At 44.5% G+C, this 20,381-nt stretch overlaps 1 protein-coding gene across 1 annotated transcript in view; it reads left to right on the forward strand.

The window, feature by feature from the left end:
* Positions 1-20,381, forward strand: part of IFT43 (intraflagellar transport 43) — a 78,333-nt gene that overhangs the window by 25,622 nt on the left and 32,330 nt on the right. Inside the window, exon 3 of the mRNA XM_058567418.1 lies at positions 3,089-3,153. Within this exon, the coding sequence (XP_058423401.1) occupies positions 3,089-3,153 (65 nt within the window). The remainder of the gene's footprint in view (positions 1-3,088; positions 3,154-20,381) is intronic.

A 20,381-nucleotide genomic window follows, 5' to 3' on the forward strand; every position in this document is an offset into this window, starting at 1 on the left:
CAGGTTGAGGAACCTTGCCAATGCCACCCACGTTCCTTCCCTTCTTCTTGTGGACTCAGCATCTTACAGCGTTGGCATGTGCTGAATAGACTCAGACCCTCCTGACATTGTGGCACCATGGATTTACTTGGTTCATTCTGTCCTTCCCAACGTCCAGAGCAAAGAGAGGAAAGCAGAGGATCCCAGCTCCGAGAGTGTAGGTCAGCGGTCCCACACCCAGATGCCTGTAGGGACCTCGGTGAGTGAAGTGGGACTAGGAGAAAGACACAGGCACACTTTCAGTTTGCACACTGAAATTGTAAGAGAAGATCACACTTCCAACCAAGAAATAGCCTCTTTCCCATTTTTCTCAAAACGCCTGACATAGCTTTCATGTTCCCGCTTCTGGTAGACATAGGAACTGAGAGATAATTCTGCACAGAAAGAGAAACAGCAGCACGGGTGCACAGTAATAATTTTATTTATTTATTTATTTTTCCCCCCAAAGCCCCAGTAGATAGTTGTACGTCATAGTTGCACATCCTTCTAGTTGCTGTATGTGGGACACGGCCTCAGCATGGCCAGAGAAGCAGTGTGTCGGATGGGTGCACAGTAATAGATGGCAGCTGGCACTTGACTTGAGCAGGAAGGTGACAGAAAAGGAGGCTGGGGACTGTGGCAAGCTGGAATGCATATGTCTTGTCTACAGGGGCAGCTATTACTCAGTCCTAGCATTACTAGATCTTCCGGTTTTTCAAGAGAAGCTGGAAACTAATGTTTTGTCTGGAAAGCTTCCAGTTTTTTAAGTGGTAGCTTAAATTTCAAAATAAAAACAAGCAAACAAAAAACCACTGGCCAAACAAAACATGTGGCTACAGGTCTGTGACCTCCAAGTTCAGGAACGTACATTACCACAAGATGGTCCTGTCCTTGGGTAAAGAAATACGGGATGTTATCTGCAAAAGCACGGGGAAGATAACTACAGGCCACATTGGTTGAAAACATCCTCGAGGAGCCCCATATGGTTCAGTTCGGTTCTCTAATGTTTGAAGTCCCCCCAACACAGTACCTTACACAGAGTAAGAACTCAACGAAACACGGTTCTTGGTTTCTGCTTATACACAACTTTGGCTTCTGGTAGTCTTGGGTTACTCTGATTCCAGCTGGTCCTTTTAATTCCAATGCTCAGTGCTGTCTGAACAGCTTAACCTTTGAGCTTCAATTCTAGATTCCTGGGACAGAGAATTCGATTGGGTCAAACTGGTGCACCCCTGGTTCAATCAACTGTGTCTAAGGGAAGAGGGGTCGTGAGATATAAGGCTTCCCCTTCTAGCCTGAGGATGGGCCAGTGTGGGGTGGCAGGTATACCAAAAAAGCATGTGTGGGCCAGGAAGCGATGGTGGGCATCTCTTAGTACATCTTGTCTGGATTTCCCCCCGATAGAGACAGACAATAGCTTGTTTTCCACTTCTATATTTTTGTTGTTTCTAACTAAGATATACAGAGCCCCCAGATAGCTCCATTACCTGCCTCTAGTGTAGAAAACTCAAGTTTCTTTTCTCTGAGGTGCTGCTTACGTTTCCCAGGAGGTGAGTTGGATACAGGCATTCCAGGACTTAGCTTCTTCTCAGTCAGTCATTTCCAGCATGTTCTGGCTCACCCTGCAGAAAGGCCCAGTATCTAGACGGAGCACATCCTTGGCAGGCTGGGGAGCTACTAGAGAAGCAGGAGAGAAAACATACCTGGTGTAAAATAAAAACATCAAAAGTCTAAAGGTATTTTGACACGTTGAGGGAGTGTTTTCTTAAAAAGTTACCGGTTAGGCTTTAAGCGATAGATTTAAAGGACAAGGCAATGACACATTTTAGTCCAGGGGTCAGCAGACCACATCCTTCCTGCCAAAATTTGGCCTGCTGCTTGTTTCTGTGACGTTTTATTGGAACACGCTACTTCCATTTGTTTACTTGTCATCTGTGGCTAATTATTGCCCTAAAGCATCAGAGTTGAGTAGTTGCAACGAAGACTGTATGACCCTTTATAGAAAAAGTTTGCCAACCTCTGTTTTAGTCCATTTATCAAAGTATCTCCTTAGACTGAGAACAACAGTTGTAATTATGTGAAGTTCTGGGAAAAAGGAAGTTGATATTTCAAAAAGCAGTCCTAGGTAAATGCTGGCTAATTCAAAATAGGAAATGTTCTTTGCTGTTTTGTCCAACTTGAGGGATTCAGTGGATTGGTTGATGTTCCCTTGGTATTTTTAGTTGAGGTATGCTAGACGAGAATTCCTGCACTTGGGTTTCTGAATGTATCCATTGCAGGTGAATGGATGCTTCCTGCCCAAATCATCTGAGTAAGATTTTTAACCCACCAGTTTAGTCTGTGTCTTTTAAACAAGCCTCTCTCGTATCTTTATTTTATTACTTTTCTGTTTATAAAAGTAATATAAGTTGATTGTAAAAAATAAAATTGGAAAATGCACAGTAGCATAAAGAAGGAAAAAAAATTGCCTATAATTCTATCACTGGAGTCCCCTCTCACTCATGTACTTGTACCTAATTGACACTAGATGTTATGTATTTATAATCTTCTCACAAAGTCAGAAGCATAATATCTACTGTTTTGCAACATGTTTTAAAAAGTTGGCGTATGTTGAACTTTCTCATATCGTTAAGTATTATTTTTTTAACCTAGCTTTTCGTTCTTGCATAGTATTTTCACATAATCATTCCGCCGTTTACTCAGTTCCTTATTGCTGTCCATTTTGGTTGTTTCCAGTTATTCACTATGCAAATTTGACATTATATTTCCCTCTGATTATTTCCTTGGGATAAATTCCTGGGGTTAGAATTGCTGGCTCAAGAGGTATGAGCATTTCTAAGGCTTTCAGTAGACGTTGCCAAATGGCCCTCCAGATCTTGCCAGTTTATACACCCACCAGGAGGGTATGAAATCATCCAGATTTTCATGGTAAATTAGAAAGGTGACTGTGTTTTAATTTGAAAGGTTTTGATAGGTCGAATATTGGTGTAGGTGACCTTAACCTCAGCCACTGCTTGCTTGAAGGCAAATGTTGAGTGACTGTGTTATTTTGGCTTCTCTTTCTCTGTAGGCTCCCCCTCCCAAACCACCCCGCCGGCAAGGAGGCTGGGCAGATGACTCCATGAAACCTTCAAAGTGAGTGCCAGCAGCTCGTGGGGGTGGGGGTGGGCTTCTGTGTTGTTCTTTTATTTTTTATAACAGCTTTATTGAGCTGTAATTCGTATGCCTTAAAATTCACCATGTAAAACGTACAATTCACTCGTTCATAGTATATTCACAGAGTTGTGCTACCATCACCACAGTCAATTTTAGAACATTTTTATCAGCCCCCAAAGAAACCCTGTACCCATTAGCAGTCACTTCCTACGTCTCTGCAACCTCCCCAGCCCAAGGCAACCACCAGTCTGCTTTCTGACTACAATTTACCTGTTCTGGACATTTCATATAAGTGGAATCATATATGATGTGGTCCTTTAATGACTGGCTTCTTTCACTTGGCATAATGTTTCTTTTTTTTTTTTGTGAGAAAGATCAGCCCTGAGCTAACATCTGATGCCAATGCTCCTCTTTTTGCTGAGGAAGACTGGCCCTCAGCTAACAACCATGCCCATCTTCCTCTACTTTATATGGGACACTGCCACAGCATGGCTTGACAAGAGGTGCATCGGTGCACGCCCGGGATCCGAACCTGTGAACCCTCGGGCCGCCGCAGCAGAGTATGTGCACTTAACCGCTACGCCACCAGGCCTGCCCCTGGCATAATGTTTTCAAAGTTCATCCATGTTGTAGCATTCTATGTGCTTCTTAAAGTAACTTTCTAAACAGAATGGAATTGCCTGTTAGTAACTGCTGGATTACAAATCATTTTGGTCTTTAATCCCTTGCACTCAATCTTAGATGAAAGGTAAACCAAAAAAAATATTTTACTATACCAGTGGGTTGGCCAACTATCCAGTTTAACTACATAAGATATACTCAGGAAGGATATTTCTTTTTGTCAAAGAATAGACATTGCTCTCGTTTGGAATTTCCTTCAGCAGTGTTGCCTTCAAAATAGCACCATTAAAAATATTTTTTTTCCAGTTCTCTCCCTACTTCCTCCTCCCTTCCTCTCCCCCCCATGCGCGCACACACACACACACACACACACACACACATGCACACTCACATGTTTTTTTCCCCCTTGAGTTGTTTGAAAACAAGTTGTGGTTGTCATGACGTTTTGCCTCTAAATACTTCAGTGTACATCTTTAAAGATTAAGGACATTCTCCAGATAATCACAGTATCATTATCACATCTAAGAAGTTTCATAATGATTTAATAATATTTAATATATAGTTTATATTTAAATTTCCCCAGTTGTCCCACAAATGTCTTCTACAGCCTCAGGATCCAATCAGAGTTCACATGTTGAGTTTGGTAATTCTGTGTCTTTTAGTCTCTTGATTTAAAATAATTCCACCTCCCCCCTCCCACCTCCACCCAATTCATTGACTTTTTTGAGGAATCCAGGCCAGTTGTCTTGTAGAATGTCTCACATTCTGGATTTCTCTGGTTGATTCCTCATGATTAGATTCAAGTTAAAGGTTTTTGGCAAGAACAGGTGATGTTGTGTGCTTTTCATCATATCAAAATGGTATGAAGAGATGTGCTCATAGATGTCTTGCTCCCATTCTTGTGTCCTCCACCTCATTCTCATCCATCCCCTATGAGTAACCTCTGTGTTAGTTTCTGGTTTATCCTTCCTCTACTTCTTTGTACAAAAAATAAACATGCATATATAAAATTTGTCCTTCTTTGTTTCTGTATATTACGATTCGGCAAACTATGGCCCATGGGCCAGCTACCAGTTTTTATAGATCAGGTTTTGTTAGAATACAACCACACGCTTTCATTTTAAAGGTTTAGATCTCTGATCCGTGTGGAATTAATTCTGGTGTGTGGTATGAGGTATGGATCTAGTTTTGTCTTTTTCTAAGTAGGTATTGTCCTAGTACCATTTGTGTAAGAATCCGTCTTTCCCTGGTGAATTGAGAAGCCACCTTTATCATATTCTACGTCTTTGTTGTACCTGAGTCTACTCTGGACGTGTTATTCTGTCCCAGTGGTTTTTCCATTAAGTACCACACTATTTTCTTTAGAGAACAAAACACTACTTTTTAGTGCCAACCAGAAACAAGAAGGTGACTTTGAAATGTAGGTCTCGTATAGTAGTGAGAGTCTTGTAGAGGAGCCCCATTTTTCTAAGTTATTAGGGGATTTTAGTGCTTGTAATATCTGGAATTTATTTTAAAATATGGAAATGAGACAAATCCTATATCTGCTTCTTAGAGAAAAAAATATCTCGAGTGGTTACTTTTCAATGAATATAGTAAAGATTTTTCCAGATCAAATCAGTTTCCTCTTGGAGAGAGATGCTTTTCCATTTCATGTGTTACTTTTCAAGGGATTCACTTGCTTGACTCCTCAGTCTGTGGCCTAGTCTTGACCGCTTTAAATGTTAGGGTGCCCAAGGGTCATCCTCAAACCTGCTTTCTTCTCTGTCAACAGTCACTCTTGGCCTGATCTCAACCCGGTCTTGAGAGTTTAACTATCACCTACACACTGATGACTCTGAAATTTATGTATCCAGTCCAGTGCTTCCTTTGAACATCCAGTTGTCCACATGACATTTCCACTTGAACGTGCAACTCAATTCTAACACATCCAAGTTGGTCCTCTTAATTTCCACTCCTTCTACCCCATCCCCTAACCTGTGCCTCCCAAAGTCTCCCCTAGATCTCCATGAATGGTGACTCCATCTTCCCTGTTACTCAGACCATAAACTTTGGAATCATCCTAGAGTCCTCTCTTCATCTTCACTCGTGTTCAGTCTATCAGCAAACCGTGTTACGTCTACGGTTGAAATACATCTGTTGTCTGCACTGCCAGTGCCCAGCTATAGCCACCATCACTTTCAGCACTGACTCAAGTGAGGGCCTCCTGACTGGTCTCCCCACTCACCCTTGCCTCCCTCAGTCTTACCTCCACAGAGCCAGAGTGACCCTCTTAAAATATAGGTGAGATCATTGGGTCTCACCTATGTTTCCTGCTTAGGACCCTCCAGTGACATTCTCCCCAGTCAAGTAGAACCCAAAGACATTACCATGGCTTACAAGGCTCTACCCAACCTCATATATAAAGTAGCACCCCTCGTCACTCTGTGTTCCTCATTTCCTGCTCTATGTGTCACCACTTGACACAGGTGCTTACATACGTGTGTGTGCGTACACACACATACATATATTGTCTTTTTTCTCTACTGTAACGTAAGATCCGTGAGAGGAGACACACTCTTATTTACGTACCCCTGGTACTTCAAACAGTGCCAGTCCATAATAGGCACTCAGTGACTATTTATTGAACAGACAAGTGATCAGATCAGTCTTTCTGATTGATTACTTTGCTATCGGTGTGGGAAGTGGAGATCTGGAAGGCTGGAAGACCTGTTGGGAAAGTAGCGCTCTGTATGAAGGATGATAAGAGCCTGCACTAGGACAGTAGTGTGAGCATGGACAGGAGAGGCGATTTGGAGACATTCGGGAGGTGGAGTTAATGGAAATGCCATTGGCTGGATGCAGGGCAGAGGGAGGAGTTGGAGGGCCTTACCAGTGCCTAGCTTTGATGACTGGTTGGGTAGTGGTGCCGTCAGGTAGGGAGTGCAGGAGGAGAGACCTGGTGTGGGGGCTGGTGGTGACCCAGGTAGACAATTTCCACAATTTGGAGTCTAGAAAAGAGGTCAAAGAAGAGGTGCAATTGAGTCATGTACGCAGATAGACAAGGACAAGGAGAAAGCCTTGGATTTGGCTGTTTGGAGGTTACTAGGGGCCTTTGAGAAAGTGATTACGGTGATTTGCAGTGGGGCAGAAGCCAGATTATAGTGATTGAAGAGGAAGTGGGAAGCGAGGAAATGGGGGCAGTAATACAGGCTACTACTCTGAGAAAGAAAGGGAGGAGATGGGACAGCATTTGGAAGGGAAGTCTGTTGAGAATCGTGTGTGTAATACCTGGGGAAAGAGTGGTTACAGATGAACTAGGGGGGATTTGAAGGAGTAGGATCCTGGAGGGATAGGGTGAGACCTTCCAGGAGAGACTAATTAACCTTGGACTGGAGGAGGCAGGGACATATTTCCTCCAGGACAGGAGGGAGCTTGGAAAGGCTGAGTAAGTTATTAGGAAAGGTTGAGGGGAGTAGGGGATTGGGGAACTTTCATTTTGGATTGGCCTCTTTTTTTTTTTTTTTTCTTTTTTCAAAGTAGGAAGGCAAACTGGTTGTTGAGATTGTTGGAGCAAAGGAGAGTCGCATCTGGAGGCAAGTAGAAGAGATTTGAAACAGAAAGAGGAAAGGGGGCTGATTAGGGGTCGGAGAGGTGATTGTTGAGTTACATTGAGGATCTGCTCCGTGAAGGCTGGAAAACATGAGCTCCTGCTCTTTGCAGGGCGTTCCAGGGAGTCCAGAGTGTAGATGTGCTTCCTGCCCTGCAAGAGCTTGGGTTCTGGTTGGGGTGGTCAGGCCTTTTCATTCACAAAAGTTAGGAGCACCTCTTAAGTGAGAAATGAATGGGATGGTTAACCCTGGCAGTGTGACGTCAGTGAAGAGAGTAATCACAATGGTCAGGGGGTCCCTTGCAGAGGAGATGTGGGTCAAGCTGGGTGAATTTTGATGCACAAAGAGGATCGTGAGGAGAGCATTTTAGTTCAAAGATTGGTGTAGGCATAAGTGTTGTGGGAGACAGTAACCTTAATTGTCACTCTGGTTAGAGCAGAGAATTCACACTGCAAAATAGTGTACTCACCTTAAATTCTTTTGGGATGATAATAATGGCACTGTGCTAGGCATCTGTCTCTTCAGTTCGGGCTGCTACAACAGACTGCCATGGACTGGGTGGCTTAAACAACAAACATTTATGTCTCATTATTTCTGGAGGCTGGAAGTTTGAGATTAGGTGCTAGCATGGGTAGGTTCTTGGTGAGGACCCTCTACCTGGTTATGTCCTCACACGGCTTTCCTTGGTGTGTGCACAGAGAGAGAGAGATCTTGTGTCTCTCCCTCTTTTGATAAGGGCACTAATCCCATTATGGGAGCTCCACCCTCATGACCTTATCTAATTACCTCCAAAAGGCCCCCACCTCCAACCACCATCACATTAGGGATTAGTGTTTTGACAGGAATTTTGGGGGGACACAAACATTCAGTCCATAGCCACACCTTATATGTACATTACACCAATTCCATTGGGTAGATTCCATTGTATAAGATAGGTATCCCTCCACAAGGAAGGTAGGAGGAAATGAGTGTTACAGAGGTCTACGGCTATGTTGTCGCCAGTGGCATTTAGAAGGGCTGTTTGCAGATCTGATTGAGGAGCTCACAGCCAAGGGATGTGAGTTTCTGGGATACCTTTGTTCTGTTGGCATAACTCTGCCCAAGACAGAGAGCAGAGCATGTGTCAACCACCTTACTGGCTAGAGGTGCTCACCCCTGAGCCACAGGAAAGGGCTGTATTCAGGAATTGCCTGGGACTGGGGGTCACTACCTGTCCCTTCTCCTGGCACCAAAGTCATAGCTGTGCCAAAGATTCCATCTTGGAGCCAGCCTGTCCATGCCTCTGAAGTTGCCTGAGTTGGGCCACTTATAGACAGTGGGTCACGGGCTTGGCTGTGGGGACTAGAGCTGAGCAAGAGGCAACCAGACTTGGTACAGAGAGGAAGGAAAGGTAGTCTGATTAAGTTTTGGCTCAAAGTGTCTGTTTTTGGGTTTGTCCCTGCATTGATCTGCAAGGGAATGAGGCAAGTAATGGCCCCTCAGGGACTTTCAGGACTTTGCTCTCAATGTCAGCCGTCATTTTCAATCACCCTCTCCCTCCCAGCCATTAATTTTGGCCCAGGATCATGGGGACTTGTCCATCTATCACTCCTAATTGACACTAAATGATCTGTCAGTTTATTGATGAACGGCAGGAGTGGAATTGTCACAATATATTTTACTTTCTAACAACTCCTCCTGACAATTTTACCTTGTCCATCTCACTCTCCTCACATAAATCTCCATTGGCCGCTCATTCCTTCTCCTGGGCTGTTCTGGTGCCAGCCACTTCTACACCATCTGCACGCGTCAAGGACATCAAGATGGCGGTAGAACAGCGTGTGCCAGTCCTGAAGTTGCCCCCTTCCCTCCTCCTTCTCTCTCTCTTGCTTTTTTTTTTTTTTTTTTAATGGCATAGATGTTCCAAGAATACTAAAGGGCTTCTGTCCTCTTCCTCTGTGTCATTGCCATACCAGAGTCTCTTTACCTTCTCTTTAGCAGCAAGTAGTTAATTCTTATTAGGCTACAAAAGTGTGAAAGGCAAAAATTCACAGAGCTGCCGGGCCCTAGATCTGTAAGCACAGTTGCAAACACATGTCTTATCTTCCTAAGCTAGTTCCATTACAGGCTGTCCATCCTCCCAGAAGTCAGTTTCTTAGAAAGGCGTCACAGAGGGTGGATTAGCCGGAGCGTCCTCACCAGTGTGCTGTGTGCTGCACTGTGGGTGCAGATCTGCCAAGATGTGGGTGCTCTGCCCTTGCACCCACTGGGCCAGGCCTAGAGCTGCCAAGACCCCTGGGCTGGTCCTTTGTAACCATGAGCAGTCTCATGTATCCACCCCGGTTTTCCATTCAAATGTTATTTTGAAGTGCCCTACATCTTGAAAAATATGGGGAAATACTGGGTTAGATGTACATAAGGGTATATGGTTACTTAGTCTTAAGAAGGTATACATATGGATGTGAAAAATCCTATATCCTTTATGAAGCCAAGGATGAGTAGAGGAGCTTGACAATATATAAAGAATGTCACTCCTCCTTCCCTCCTTCCATTCCTGCTGAAGATAATTTTTAACTGATAAAGATGATTTTTGTTTAATAAACATCATTCAATTATCATGCCTATCAAAATTAATGGTGTTTCCTTAATGTCGTCTGTAATCCAGATCACGTTGAGGTACTTCCACTGTCTCAAAGATGTTTTTTTACAGTTGGATTGTAAAAAGTCAAGGTCCACACCTATTTAGTTGTTAGATGTCTTTAGTCTCTCTTTTATTCTGTGACACCCTCCTCTCCCTGTTTTCTTCCCATGCCATTGTTGTTGTTATTTTGAGAAACTTGTCCTGTAGAGTGTCCCACATTCTGAATTTGGCCCCTTGCTTCCTAGTCACGTGTTTAACTTGGTCCTCTGTCTTCATGTTCCTTGTGAAACTGGTATTTAGATCTAGCTCAACTGGTCGTTAGATTCAGGCCCAGTGTTTTGGCAGGAATACTTTTTCAGTGGTGCTGTGTGCATCCTGCTGCGTCACATCCGAAGGCACAGGCATGGGAAGCTGCAGGTGTCCAGGGTTCCACATTAAGTGAGGCTGCGATTGATCTTTGGGGTCAGGGGTGTGCCCTCCATTTTATGTTCCACACCAAACCAAACTCCCACCTAGAGCTCATGGTGTACATTGATGATCGTTGCCTAGAGCCATGATTTTGTTAAAGGTCGCCAATGGTGATTTCCTAATTTTCACTTATTAACAGAAAGTCTTCTATAAAGAACTTTCTCTCATCAACTATTTCGTTGCCTGAAATACAATTCATACCTGCAGTCCTGCCTTTTCCCCCTCTAGTCTTTTTATTTTGAAAAATTTCAAACCTATAGAAAAGTTGCAAGAATGGTACAACAAACACCCTTCTAGTTGTTAAAGTTTTGCCACATGTGGCTCTTTCCTCTTTCCCTATTTTTTATTTATTTTTATTTTTTACTGAACTGTGTGATAGCTCCAACTGCCTTTGCATTTACATTACTAGTAGCTGGTAAATAGTTACTTTGCAAGAGATTTTTGTCTGTATCGTTTGCTTCTGGGTCTGTGTCTGGCATATATGGGTGCTCAGTACGTATTTGATCAATGAGTGAATTTTGGATATTTCTTACAGAGCTCCAATAATTTAAAAGGGACCAGGTATCCCTGAGTCCCAGTGAAGTAAAAGAACTTAATCCTTGACCTTCAGATTTTCATCAATAAACACAATTTTCTTTAGAAGTATTGAGAATTTGTTTTCCACATGCTGCCCTCAGCCACAAAGAACCCAAATCGATATGGCGTCACCAGGGGTCCTGGGCACCATGGGTGAGCAGTTATTTGGTTCTCAGCGAGGTTGGTCCTGGGTCAGAGATGAGCGTCCAGTATTGGGTGAAATCAGATGAGGCGGTTGCGTGTGAGAGGGTGAGAAGGGAAGGTTCTAGATGCTAACTGCGCCCCCATTCCCAATGGTTCACACACCATGATCCTGTTTCTGTGGCTTTTGGAGAGGCCCATGAGAGCCCCCTGCTTGGACCTCTGTCTCAGCTTTATCATCATTGCTTCCTCCCACGTATATGCTTTTTCTCCATGTGGCTTCTGAGACACGGCAAATTCAGAAAAGATGGCTTCAGGGCCAAACAACAACCTATCTTTTTAATGTATACCTGACATTTGTTTGTTCTGTGTAGGCTCCCCAAAGAGTAATTGTTTTGTTTTATTGAGTAACACTGGTTTATAACATTATGTAAATTTCAGGTGCACATCGTTGTATTTCGACTTCTGTATAGACTACATCATGTTCACCACCAAAGGTCTAGCTGCCGTCCATCACCTTCCAAAGAGTAATTTCTTACTTTGCTCTCAACTGTGTTCAGAGCCTGGACAGAAAAGATGGTAGAGAAGGTCTAGATAAGTTTTTATTTTAATGGACTTAGAGAATTCACAGTTTGTTTTTTTTTTAAATTGGAACTTAATTGCATTGTTTATTGCTGGAAATCATATACATCCAGTAGGGCAAACAAATAACACCTAGACTGTGTACCTTGAAATAACTAGTGAAAAACAAGTATCTTCACTGATGTAGTACAAAGTGTGGGATATGTCAAGCTCCTCCTATCCTTAACCTTTTCCTGTCTTCAAACACTTGTATTGTTTTGGTAGATTTCATTTGTTTTGGTAGCTGGTAAGTGAGGAGGAATGAGAATAAGGGTCGCATGATGGCCGGACTTAGCTGAGCCACCCTTTCCTGCTTGCCCTGACGTGGGCACAGCCGTGAGGTCCTTGCTGAGAGTCACCCCTCATAGGCAGAGGTAAAGGAAGGAGTTTGTTCCTTCTGTGGACACATGGACAGAGGACTGTCCCTTGGCCAGCATGTGCCCCCAGGTCTAACTTTGTCAGACAGAACCCCTTTGTGTAAGGACGATATTCTGCCTTTTTATGGAGTAGAGTCTATTTGACCTTAAGGCTCAAATGTAACTAAGTTGAAAAAGGTTTATCGTTTCCTCAAAAGGATTATGAGAGAGAATAAGGAGACTAGGATGCAGAGACAATACAAATTCTTATGTTTTAGTCATTGTATAACTTCATGGTATTTTTTTGAGACATTAGAACTCTTAGTGAATTTTTAATTTATTTATTTTTAAATAAATAAGAAATATACATAGTATAGAATTCAAAAGATAAAAAAAGATAGGATATGAAACGGAAGTCTCTCTCTCCCTTCCCTGCTCCCCCAGGCACCCAGTTTCCCTTCCTGGAGGCAACCACTGTTCACTAGTTTTTTTGTGTTTCCTTCTGAAGATATTTTATGCATTTACAAAAAATATAGGTTAATATATTCTTTTATCCTCCCACATAAATCATAGCATATCTATTCTGCATTTTTCTTTGGTCGTATAACAGTATTTCTTGGTGAATCTTTCTTTCTGAATCTCAATACAGATAGAACTGCCTCATTTTTAAGGGCTGTATAGTACCCCAGAATTTCTTATCTCAATAAAAGTAGTCACGAGCAGACAGTAGGTGTGGTATTTTCCCAGGCTGAGAAAGCTGACTTCCAGTGTTTTTCCATGTAATAGCCATAACATGACCCTTTGGAAGGTATTGTGAAGGCTTGAGATATGGTACAAATAGATCCCGTAGTCTAGGGAAGAGATGTGAAGCATGCATCAACCTTTTTCTCGCTGAGGATTGAGGGGGGCATTTTCATGCACTTCTACTTGGATTGATACAGTGATGTTCAGTTCAGAGCAAGCAGAGATGTTCTCTGTTGTAGTCATTGCAGTTTAGGGCCCTGGATGGCTTGTCTAGTGTCACAAAACCAATTTACTTATGCAAATGACTAAATATGAAATAATTGGAATCTTGCAATTCTGTCAAGTGCCTCCCAGTTGAAGGTGATAGCAGTCTGTTCCCGTAGCCCCATGTAGAGTAGCATTTGGATACTTCACTTGCCACTCTGAAAAGTGGAGCAGTCTTCCTGACAAGTGGCCCTAGTCACTTTGCTCCCTGGAGCAGAGGTGAGTACCGGATGCCCAGGGCGGAGGGAGGAGCACGCGCGGTGACTTGAGATGAACTTGTTGCCTACGCTTGTGCACCGGAGAAAGGAGAGCTGAGGCCCCGAGACCACACAGCATACAAGGGCTGTGTTTCTGAGGGCCTAAGTCACCAGTACTGCTTCCTGATTGCCTGTGGGGAGGCCTGCAAAGACTGCAGAGTACAGGCCCTGAGCCCCACCTACCCCGGAGCCTGCCCCCAGCTGCCTTTCAGGCCTTCAGCTTTTCTTAACTAGTTAAACTACCCTTGGGTTTCATTTTGTAACTGAAAACCAAGAGTGGTTCTAGAATGGGTTCTTAGCATGTCCTGTGAAGGCTTTGACTTTTGGCCGTTTACGGTTTCTAGTTTTGCAGAGGTGAAAATTCTCCTGTGATAGAGCTGGTCATTTCTTGGAGCCACGAGTAGGATTGTAGAGTAGGAGTGTCAGGAAAGAAATGACAGGCCCGCAGAAGTATCATACCCGTAAAGAACACCAGCCAAAGAGCACAGCATCCTGTGGAATATTCCTTTGTCTCTCTGGATTATCACATAGTGCAGAGGTCCTGAAATTAGAAGGTTAGAGCCAATTTCATCCAATCTCCTGTCAAATTCTGATGTTTCTACAAGTGCTGGTCCAGGGTATGCCTGAACCCCTCCACTGCTGGGGAACTCAATGGAAGCATGTATTTTTTTAAAGTCTTTTTTAGTTTTACAAGCACCCCAAGAGCACTTTGGTGATGTAAAAATTCAGACAAGACAGATAAAGCTAAATTTGCCTGAAACTACCATCTCCTCCAAGCCTAGTCACTCTCTAGAAGTAACTACAGGTAATAGTTCGTTAGTATATTTTACAACATCAATAGGTGTACTTGTAGAAATCTGTGTGGTTTTTTTTTACACAGATGAGATCATATTAAGTATGTTCTGCACCTTACATTTTTTTTCATTTCTCATTTAACAGTACATCCTGGCAATCTTTTGGTACGTGTAGATTTACCTCATTTTTCTAGCTACTGCATAGCAATCCCATGGTATGGATGCACATTCCCCCGTTGGTGGGCATTTAGGTTATTTCTAATTTTTTTTTACCTTTATCAACCCCCCTCATTTTTTTTAAACAGCTCTAGTCTTTAGGAAATTTGTAGCTTCATCCTTTGATCCAGATTCTGGCTTCTGGGGCCACGCTTCAGAGCCCATGTGTAGACAGGCCACATGTCTTGTCCAGCCCTCTTGTTGTGTGGATGAGAGAACACACACACACACACACACACACACACACAGACACAATAGTACACACATAGTACAAACACACACACACAGAGACATCATTTATTATGGCTTTTGTGCTGGGCATGGTGCTAAGTACTGTTGTCTTACTTTATCCTTCTTATTATCCCTGCTTAGAGATGAGGAAATGGAAGTTCGGAAAGGTTGAATAACTTACTCAAAGTTACACGGCTAGTGAGTAGCCAGCAGGATTTGAACCCAGGTGAATCTGACAGTGGGGTCTTTTTCTCTGTGCCTCGCCGCCTTCCCTTTTTGTGCCCTTGGCCCCTGGCATAGTGCCTTTGCACTTGGCCGATGTTCCCCGAGGGGCGTCTTGACATGGCTCCAACATATTCAGCCTGTGGGAGGAATAGCAGGGGGCGACTGTGTGACCTACGCCCTTCTTCACCTCCTCTGGCCTGCCCGTCTGCAGAGCCATGCTCCAGCCGGCGGCCTGACCCTGAGAAGAAGGTGAGTGAGTACAAAGGATGCAGCCTGTACTTAGGGGCACGACCAAGGCCATGCCAGTCCTGCCGTTAAAAGGCCTAATTAGGGTAGTCATTAAGTTCAGTTAGGCATTGGAAACGATTGTTCCTTCGAACCCTGCAGTGCCCTCCAAGAACTGGATCCCTTCCCAGGCAGCCAGCTAGAGAGTTCTAGTTACTGGTGCACTAGCAGCCCTGTCTCTGGTTGTGGGCCCTTGACTGCTTTGCGAGGCTGAGGGCAGAGTGACCCAGGAGGCCCTCAGCCCGGAGCGAGGTGCTCCACCTGCACGTTAAAGTCAGGCGTCTGCCTTGGAGGCCTGAGCTCATTTCTGGTCACCCTCCTTTCTTAGGGGCACTCTGTCCCCATGCATGTGTTAGGAGTTGGACATCTGCCTGTGCTCTAGTCCCCTTCTGCCACTCACTCACCATGTGACCTTGGGGCAAGTCATGTGGACTGTTTGGGCTGAGGTTCCGTGAGGGGTTTAGACCAGATGATCTCAGAGTTCCTCTTTCAGCAGTGGGCTGTTATGATCCTGAGAAATCCCCCATATACAAGCCTTGGTCTGTACAAGATCTCCTTTCCCTGAGAGAGAGAGAGGAGGAGGAGAGCTCCAGTGGGACCTTGTGCCGCTACTCAGCACCTGGGGCCCTGCCCTTTCAGCCTTAAAACTGGCTGTCTCCAAGGCCCCCTACAGCTCAGAAAGTATGTTTGGACTTCTGAAATATGCTTTCTGGACACCTGCGGGAAGCAAGTCATTTTATTCTATGAATCATTACCTTGCAATGAGACAGTTGACAAACACTGAGGTGGGGCAGGCCTTCCAGGCACAGGGACCGGGTGCAGGGAGGCCTGAAGGTGCCACAGTGTGTTTGGAATGAGTGGAGCTGGGTGACTGAAGCCCAGGGTTTGCCTGGAGAACTCGAGGAAATAAGCGGGCCGAGTAGAGAGGGGCCCGAGCGCAGGGCCTTGAACTCCAGGCATGCACTTTATTATTTAGAGGACAGGGAGCCCCTGAAGTGTTGACAGGTGTGTGACCAGTGGTGCCAGGGACACATTAGCACACCTCTCTGAGTGCCTTTTTGACATAGTATAGTCTCGGGGTATTTGCAGATGTAAAAAGACACCTATTTCTCCCAATGTAGACTCCTCTTCTTAAGAGTTGTTTCATCTTCGTTCTTTATAGCGGGATGTTTTCTTTTTAGACTGGACAAAGTTGTGGAGAGGGTCTGCTCATCTTTTTTCCCTGTTAGACACCTTTTATTCCAGCAGATTTTGTTGATGTCTCTCATTCATAGCCTGAGAATTGCACTCCTCTTGTATCCATTTCAAATCATTGCTTTCTCTTAGGAGACCATATATTAAGGTTAACTGATTCTGACTATGTGAGTTGCTTTTTCCATAGGATATGTGTTCCTTCTTGACTAGAATGCTTTCTCATTTGCCACTAGATGTGCTCTATTAGTTGAGGTTGCATTCATCTGCAGGCACCAGAGAACCCCATTAACAGAGGCTTAAATAGAAAGAGGTTTGTCTCAGAAAACAAGAGGTCTGGGGCTCTGCAGTCCAGGGCTGGTGTGGCAGCTCCATGGTGACAGCAGGGACAGAACTCTTTCCATCTTCCTGCCTGCCATCCTTAGCATGTGGGCCTGTGTCATCATGTTCATGCCTCATTGTTATATGATGGCTGCTGTACCTCCAGGCCTCACCTCTGTTTTCCAGGCATGAAGACAGAGAATGACATGGAGGTGAAGGCGAAGGGCTCTTTCTTAGTAAGAGTTTGTCTTTTGGAGGTAAGGGGGTGGGATATGCTCTTTAGGGACTGCTACGTCTTTCTCATTGGTCAGAAATGTGGTGTATGCCCGTTCCTCAATGCACAAAAGGGAATTGAATATTTTTAGTTGGGCTCATTGCCACCCCAATAAAATTGGGGTTTGAATCAAGAGGAAGAGGAGATGACTTTTGGGTCAGTACCAAGTTGTTTGTTCTAGAAGCTTTCCAGAAGTGGGGAATCCTTTAGAAAGGATTCGAAAGCCAGAGAAAGTTGCTTTTCAGACAGGGATAAGCAGAAGGGTCTGAAATGAAGGACGGGAGCCAAGAGGCAGAAAAAGTAAAGCAGGAGATGGAAGGCGCTTGAGGGATGCACACTGAGAAACCTGGGGTTGACCCTGGAGGTTATGGTAATTTTGTTGTAGGAAGCAGTGGCCAGCTGATGGAGAGGCCTTGTGAGCGGGGCAAAATGTTTCTCGTGCGGGGTTGGGAGTGTGTGGATGGGAAATAGCAGGGTAGGTGGCGAGGGCGTGCCTTCAGGAGAGGCTGCTGGGGCCAGGCCAGTTCAGCAAGGGGCAGCAGGAATGTGGTGAAGCAGAGGGAATGATGGGTCTAGAAGCATAAAGTATGAAGCCACTCAGCTGGGCACACCTAGCCAGCACCCGTCTCTGGGCTGGGGTTCAGTTACAGGACCAGGGAGGAGAAAGACAGCATCAAGGATTAGCAGCATAGAAAATAGAGAGTGGAGTGGTGATGATGATGATGATGATGATGATGATGATGATGATGATGATGATGATGATGATGATGCAGCGGCAGCTGCTGTTCACTGAGTACTTCCTATGTGCCAAGTACTATGCTATATGCTTTGCATGAATTAATTGATTCTTACAACAACCCTGTGAAGCAGAATGTGGTCTTATCACCAGTTTTTCTGAGTTTAAATGACTTGCCCAAGAGCACACAGCTAGTGAATGGGGAAACTTGGATTTGAACCCTGTCTCCAGAGCCCATACTCAGAGCCACTGGTTTTAAGCCTGTTGCTCAAATCGGGGCCCAAGCTCAGAGCTCAGCTCCCACACCTAGGCTGGCTGGGTCCCGAGTGATTGAGCCCAGGGATCTGAGTCCTTCTGGACCCGGGGGACAGAGGGCTGGTGTCTGAGGTGCCCTGGTTGCAGGTTTGGAGACTTCAGCAGGTCCAGGCAGATACCCTCTTTCCAACTGCTTGCAGGGAAAGGAAGAGGAACGGAGTCATAGTAAGCAGGAAGAGAACAACTAGGAATGTTGCGAGTGGGTGACTGTTAAAGAGAGGACTGTAAAGGGAGAGTCAAGTTTCTCTCTGCCACTGGGACAGAGAGGCAGGTTTTGACAGCAGCTGAGAAAGGAGAAAAGAGGACCAAGGAGGAAAATGTCTTAACTTCTCAGGTAGGAAGAGAGCTTGTGTTAACTCTGTTGTCCCTAAAAATGATTCAATAAAGGGAAGAGGGTTTCTTTCTTTTCTTTCTTTCTTTCTTTCTGTTTGTTTTCCTAGCCATGTTGATTTTGGGATCTCCAAACCAGCACATTACAGTGTCTTGATTGAAATTTTAGGGCTGGATAAACCAGTTTTGGGGAAGGGGTTGCTTGGGAGTTGTCAGAATAGAGGGTGGTACTGACGGGGAACAGATGGGGATGGGGACCGGGATCAGGAGAGACAGGGTCGGTGATTGTTCCTACAGCTGGGGAGGGACCTGAGAAGTCATGCCATGTGGCCCCTTCAGTTTAGAGATGGAGAAGATGAGGCTGGGGCAGTTAAGGGACTCAGTTCTAGAACCTTAGAGTTAGAAAAGCCCTTAAATGTCACCTTGCCCCGCTGCCCAAGGTCAGACAGCTAATTAGTGTAATAGAATGTGCCTCTCATTCTGCAGCCGTGCCCATCCCCACACCTTGAGAGCTGCACGCATTCATCTCAAGTTCATGAAAAGGCCGTGCACTATGCTATTTGTGCAATAGCAAGTCTGTTAGAATAAAACTGTCTTTACTGCTGTCCACCGGGACCCTCGCAGAAATGCGATGTTGATCATATGAAGCAATCTTATTGAATGGAAAACTTTCAAGGAAAAAAGTTGTGTCCCCTGAGCCAGCTCTCTGCTGAGGGGGACTCGCTGCTTTGCAGTATGAGCAGCTAAAAGCCAGGAGGGACTGACTAGAGATGCCAGCCATTGGTTAAAATTCTCCTGACATAAAGGACCTCCTTGTTCTTCCTTTGGTGGATTCAACCTCTCAAAAATAAAATGCGTCTGTGAACATCATACCTACTTCTTCCCTTTTCTTTTTAGTCCTTTGTTGAGAAGTCACCGAAAGCAGTTTTGGTATAAAAGAAGCAGCTTGGGCATCTGTAGGCATGCCTGTGCACACGAAATAGAGCCCCCTCACATAATCTAGGTTTTTTCTGGTCTAGTGGGTCTGTCAGTGATTCTGTTTTTTGATTCATGCTACCCTCTCCACAGCTGGTTACTGGTGGCTATGCCAGTCTCAGCGGTCATTGTACCAGAGGCAATGCTTTGAAGTGCCAGGTTGTCCTTGGTTCATCTACACCAGGGAGTCACCAGGGTGGGTCCCGAGCCTGCACTGCCCTGATGGCCTTGCACAGTGGCAGCTGGAAGTGGGTCGCCTCTAACAGCAGGAGGCATCTTCTCGCTGAGCACCTCATCTCTCGGGTGAGTCTCTGTATTCGTGAGTTTGGGGAGGACCATCCTTTCACAGGATGGAAAAGAGGGGCAGAGAAAACAATGAGTAAGTAACTGGAAGGAAATCTTTACAGGTTTCTCCATTAGAGAGCAGAGAATGCTCTCCAGGAGAAGTAAAAGAACCAACCCATTCGGTGATTTAAAATGGACTGAAATAAAGGTTTCCAGAAACACTGATAAAAGTTTGCCCCCTGGCTTGTGCACCCATGATTTCCACATGTTTCAGTCACCCCATCCTATGTCATTTCACTCTCCATCCTAAATAGCCACATTTCCCAGAGATGAGCATTGAGTCACAAAGTTATTCCCTTTTCCATTAGCTTCCAGTCCCTCTGATCATGTCAGTGGGCAAGTCTCTATTTGTAGCTAGTCTTTCTTTAACACCTGTCTAACCTTGCTAATCTACTTTTTTTAAAAAAAAGCATAAGCCATAGACTCAGACTTTTGGCCAAATGGCAATATCTAGCTGTAATAAAATAAATTTTGTTTTTAAAAACTGTATTGTTTTTGACAGTTACCTTCTATATGGCTGGTGATGCTGGCTTTCCATTGAGGACATAAAGTATTCCTTTAAATAAATTTATTAAGGTAAATGTAAGGAATCAATTTAAAGAAAATATTAAGTAGGTGCAAAAAGTGCACAGCTATAGCAAAATTTGTGAAGGTTGCACTTGAAAATGACAGGCGTTTTTGGAAACATTGTCCTATAGAACTTCTTCCACT

The sequence above is a fragment of the Diceros bicornis genome, chromosome 24 (assembly GCF_020826845.1).
Source record: "Diceros bicornis minor isolate mBicDic1 chromosome 24, mDicBic1.mat.cur, whole genome shotgun sequence".
Lineage (NCBI taxonomy): Eukaryota > Metazoa > Chordata > Mammalia > Perissodactyla > Rhinocerotidae > Diceros > Diceros bicornis.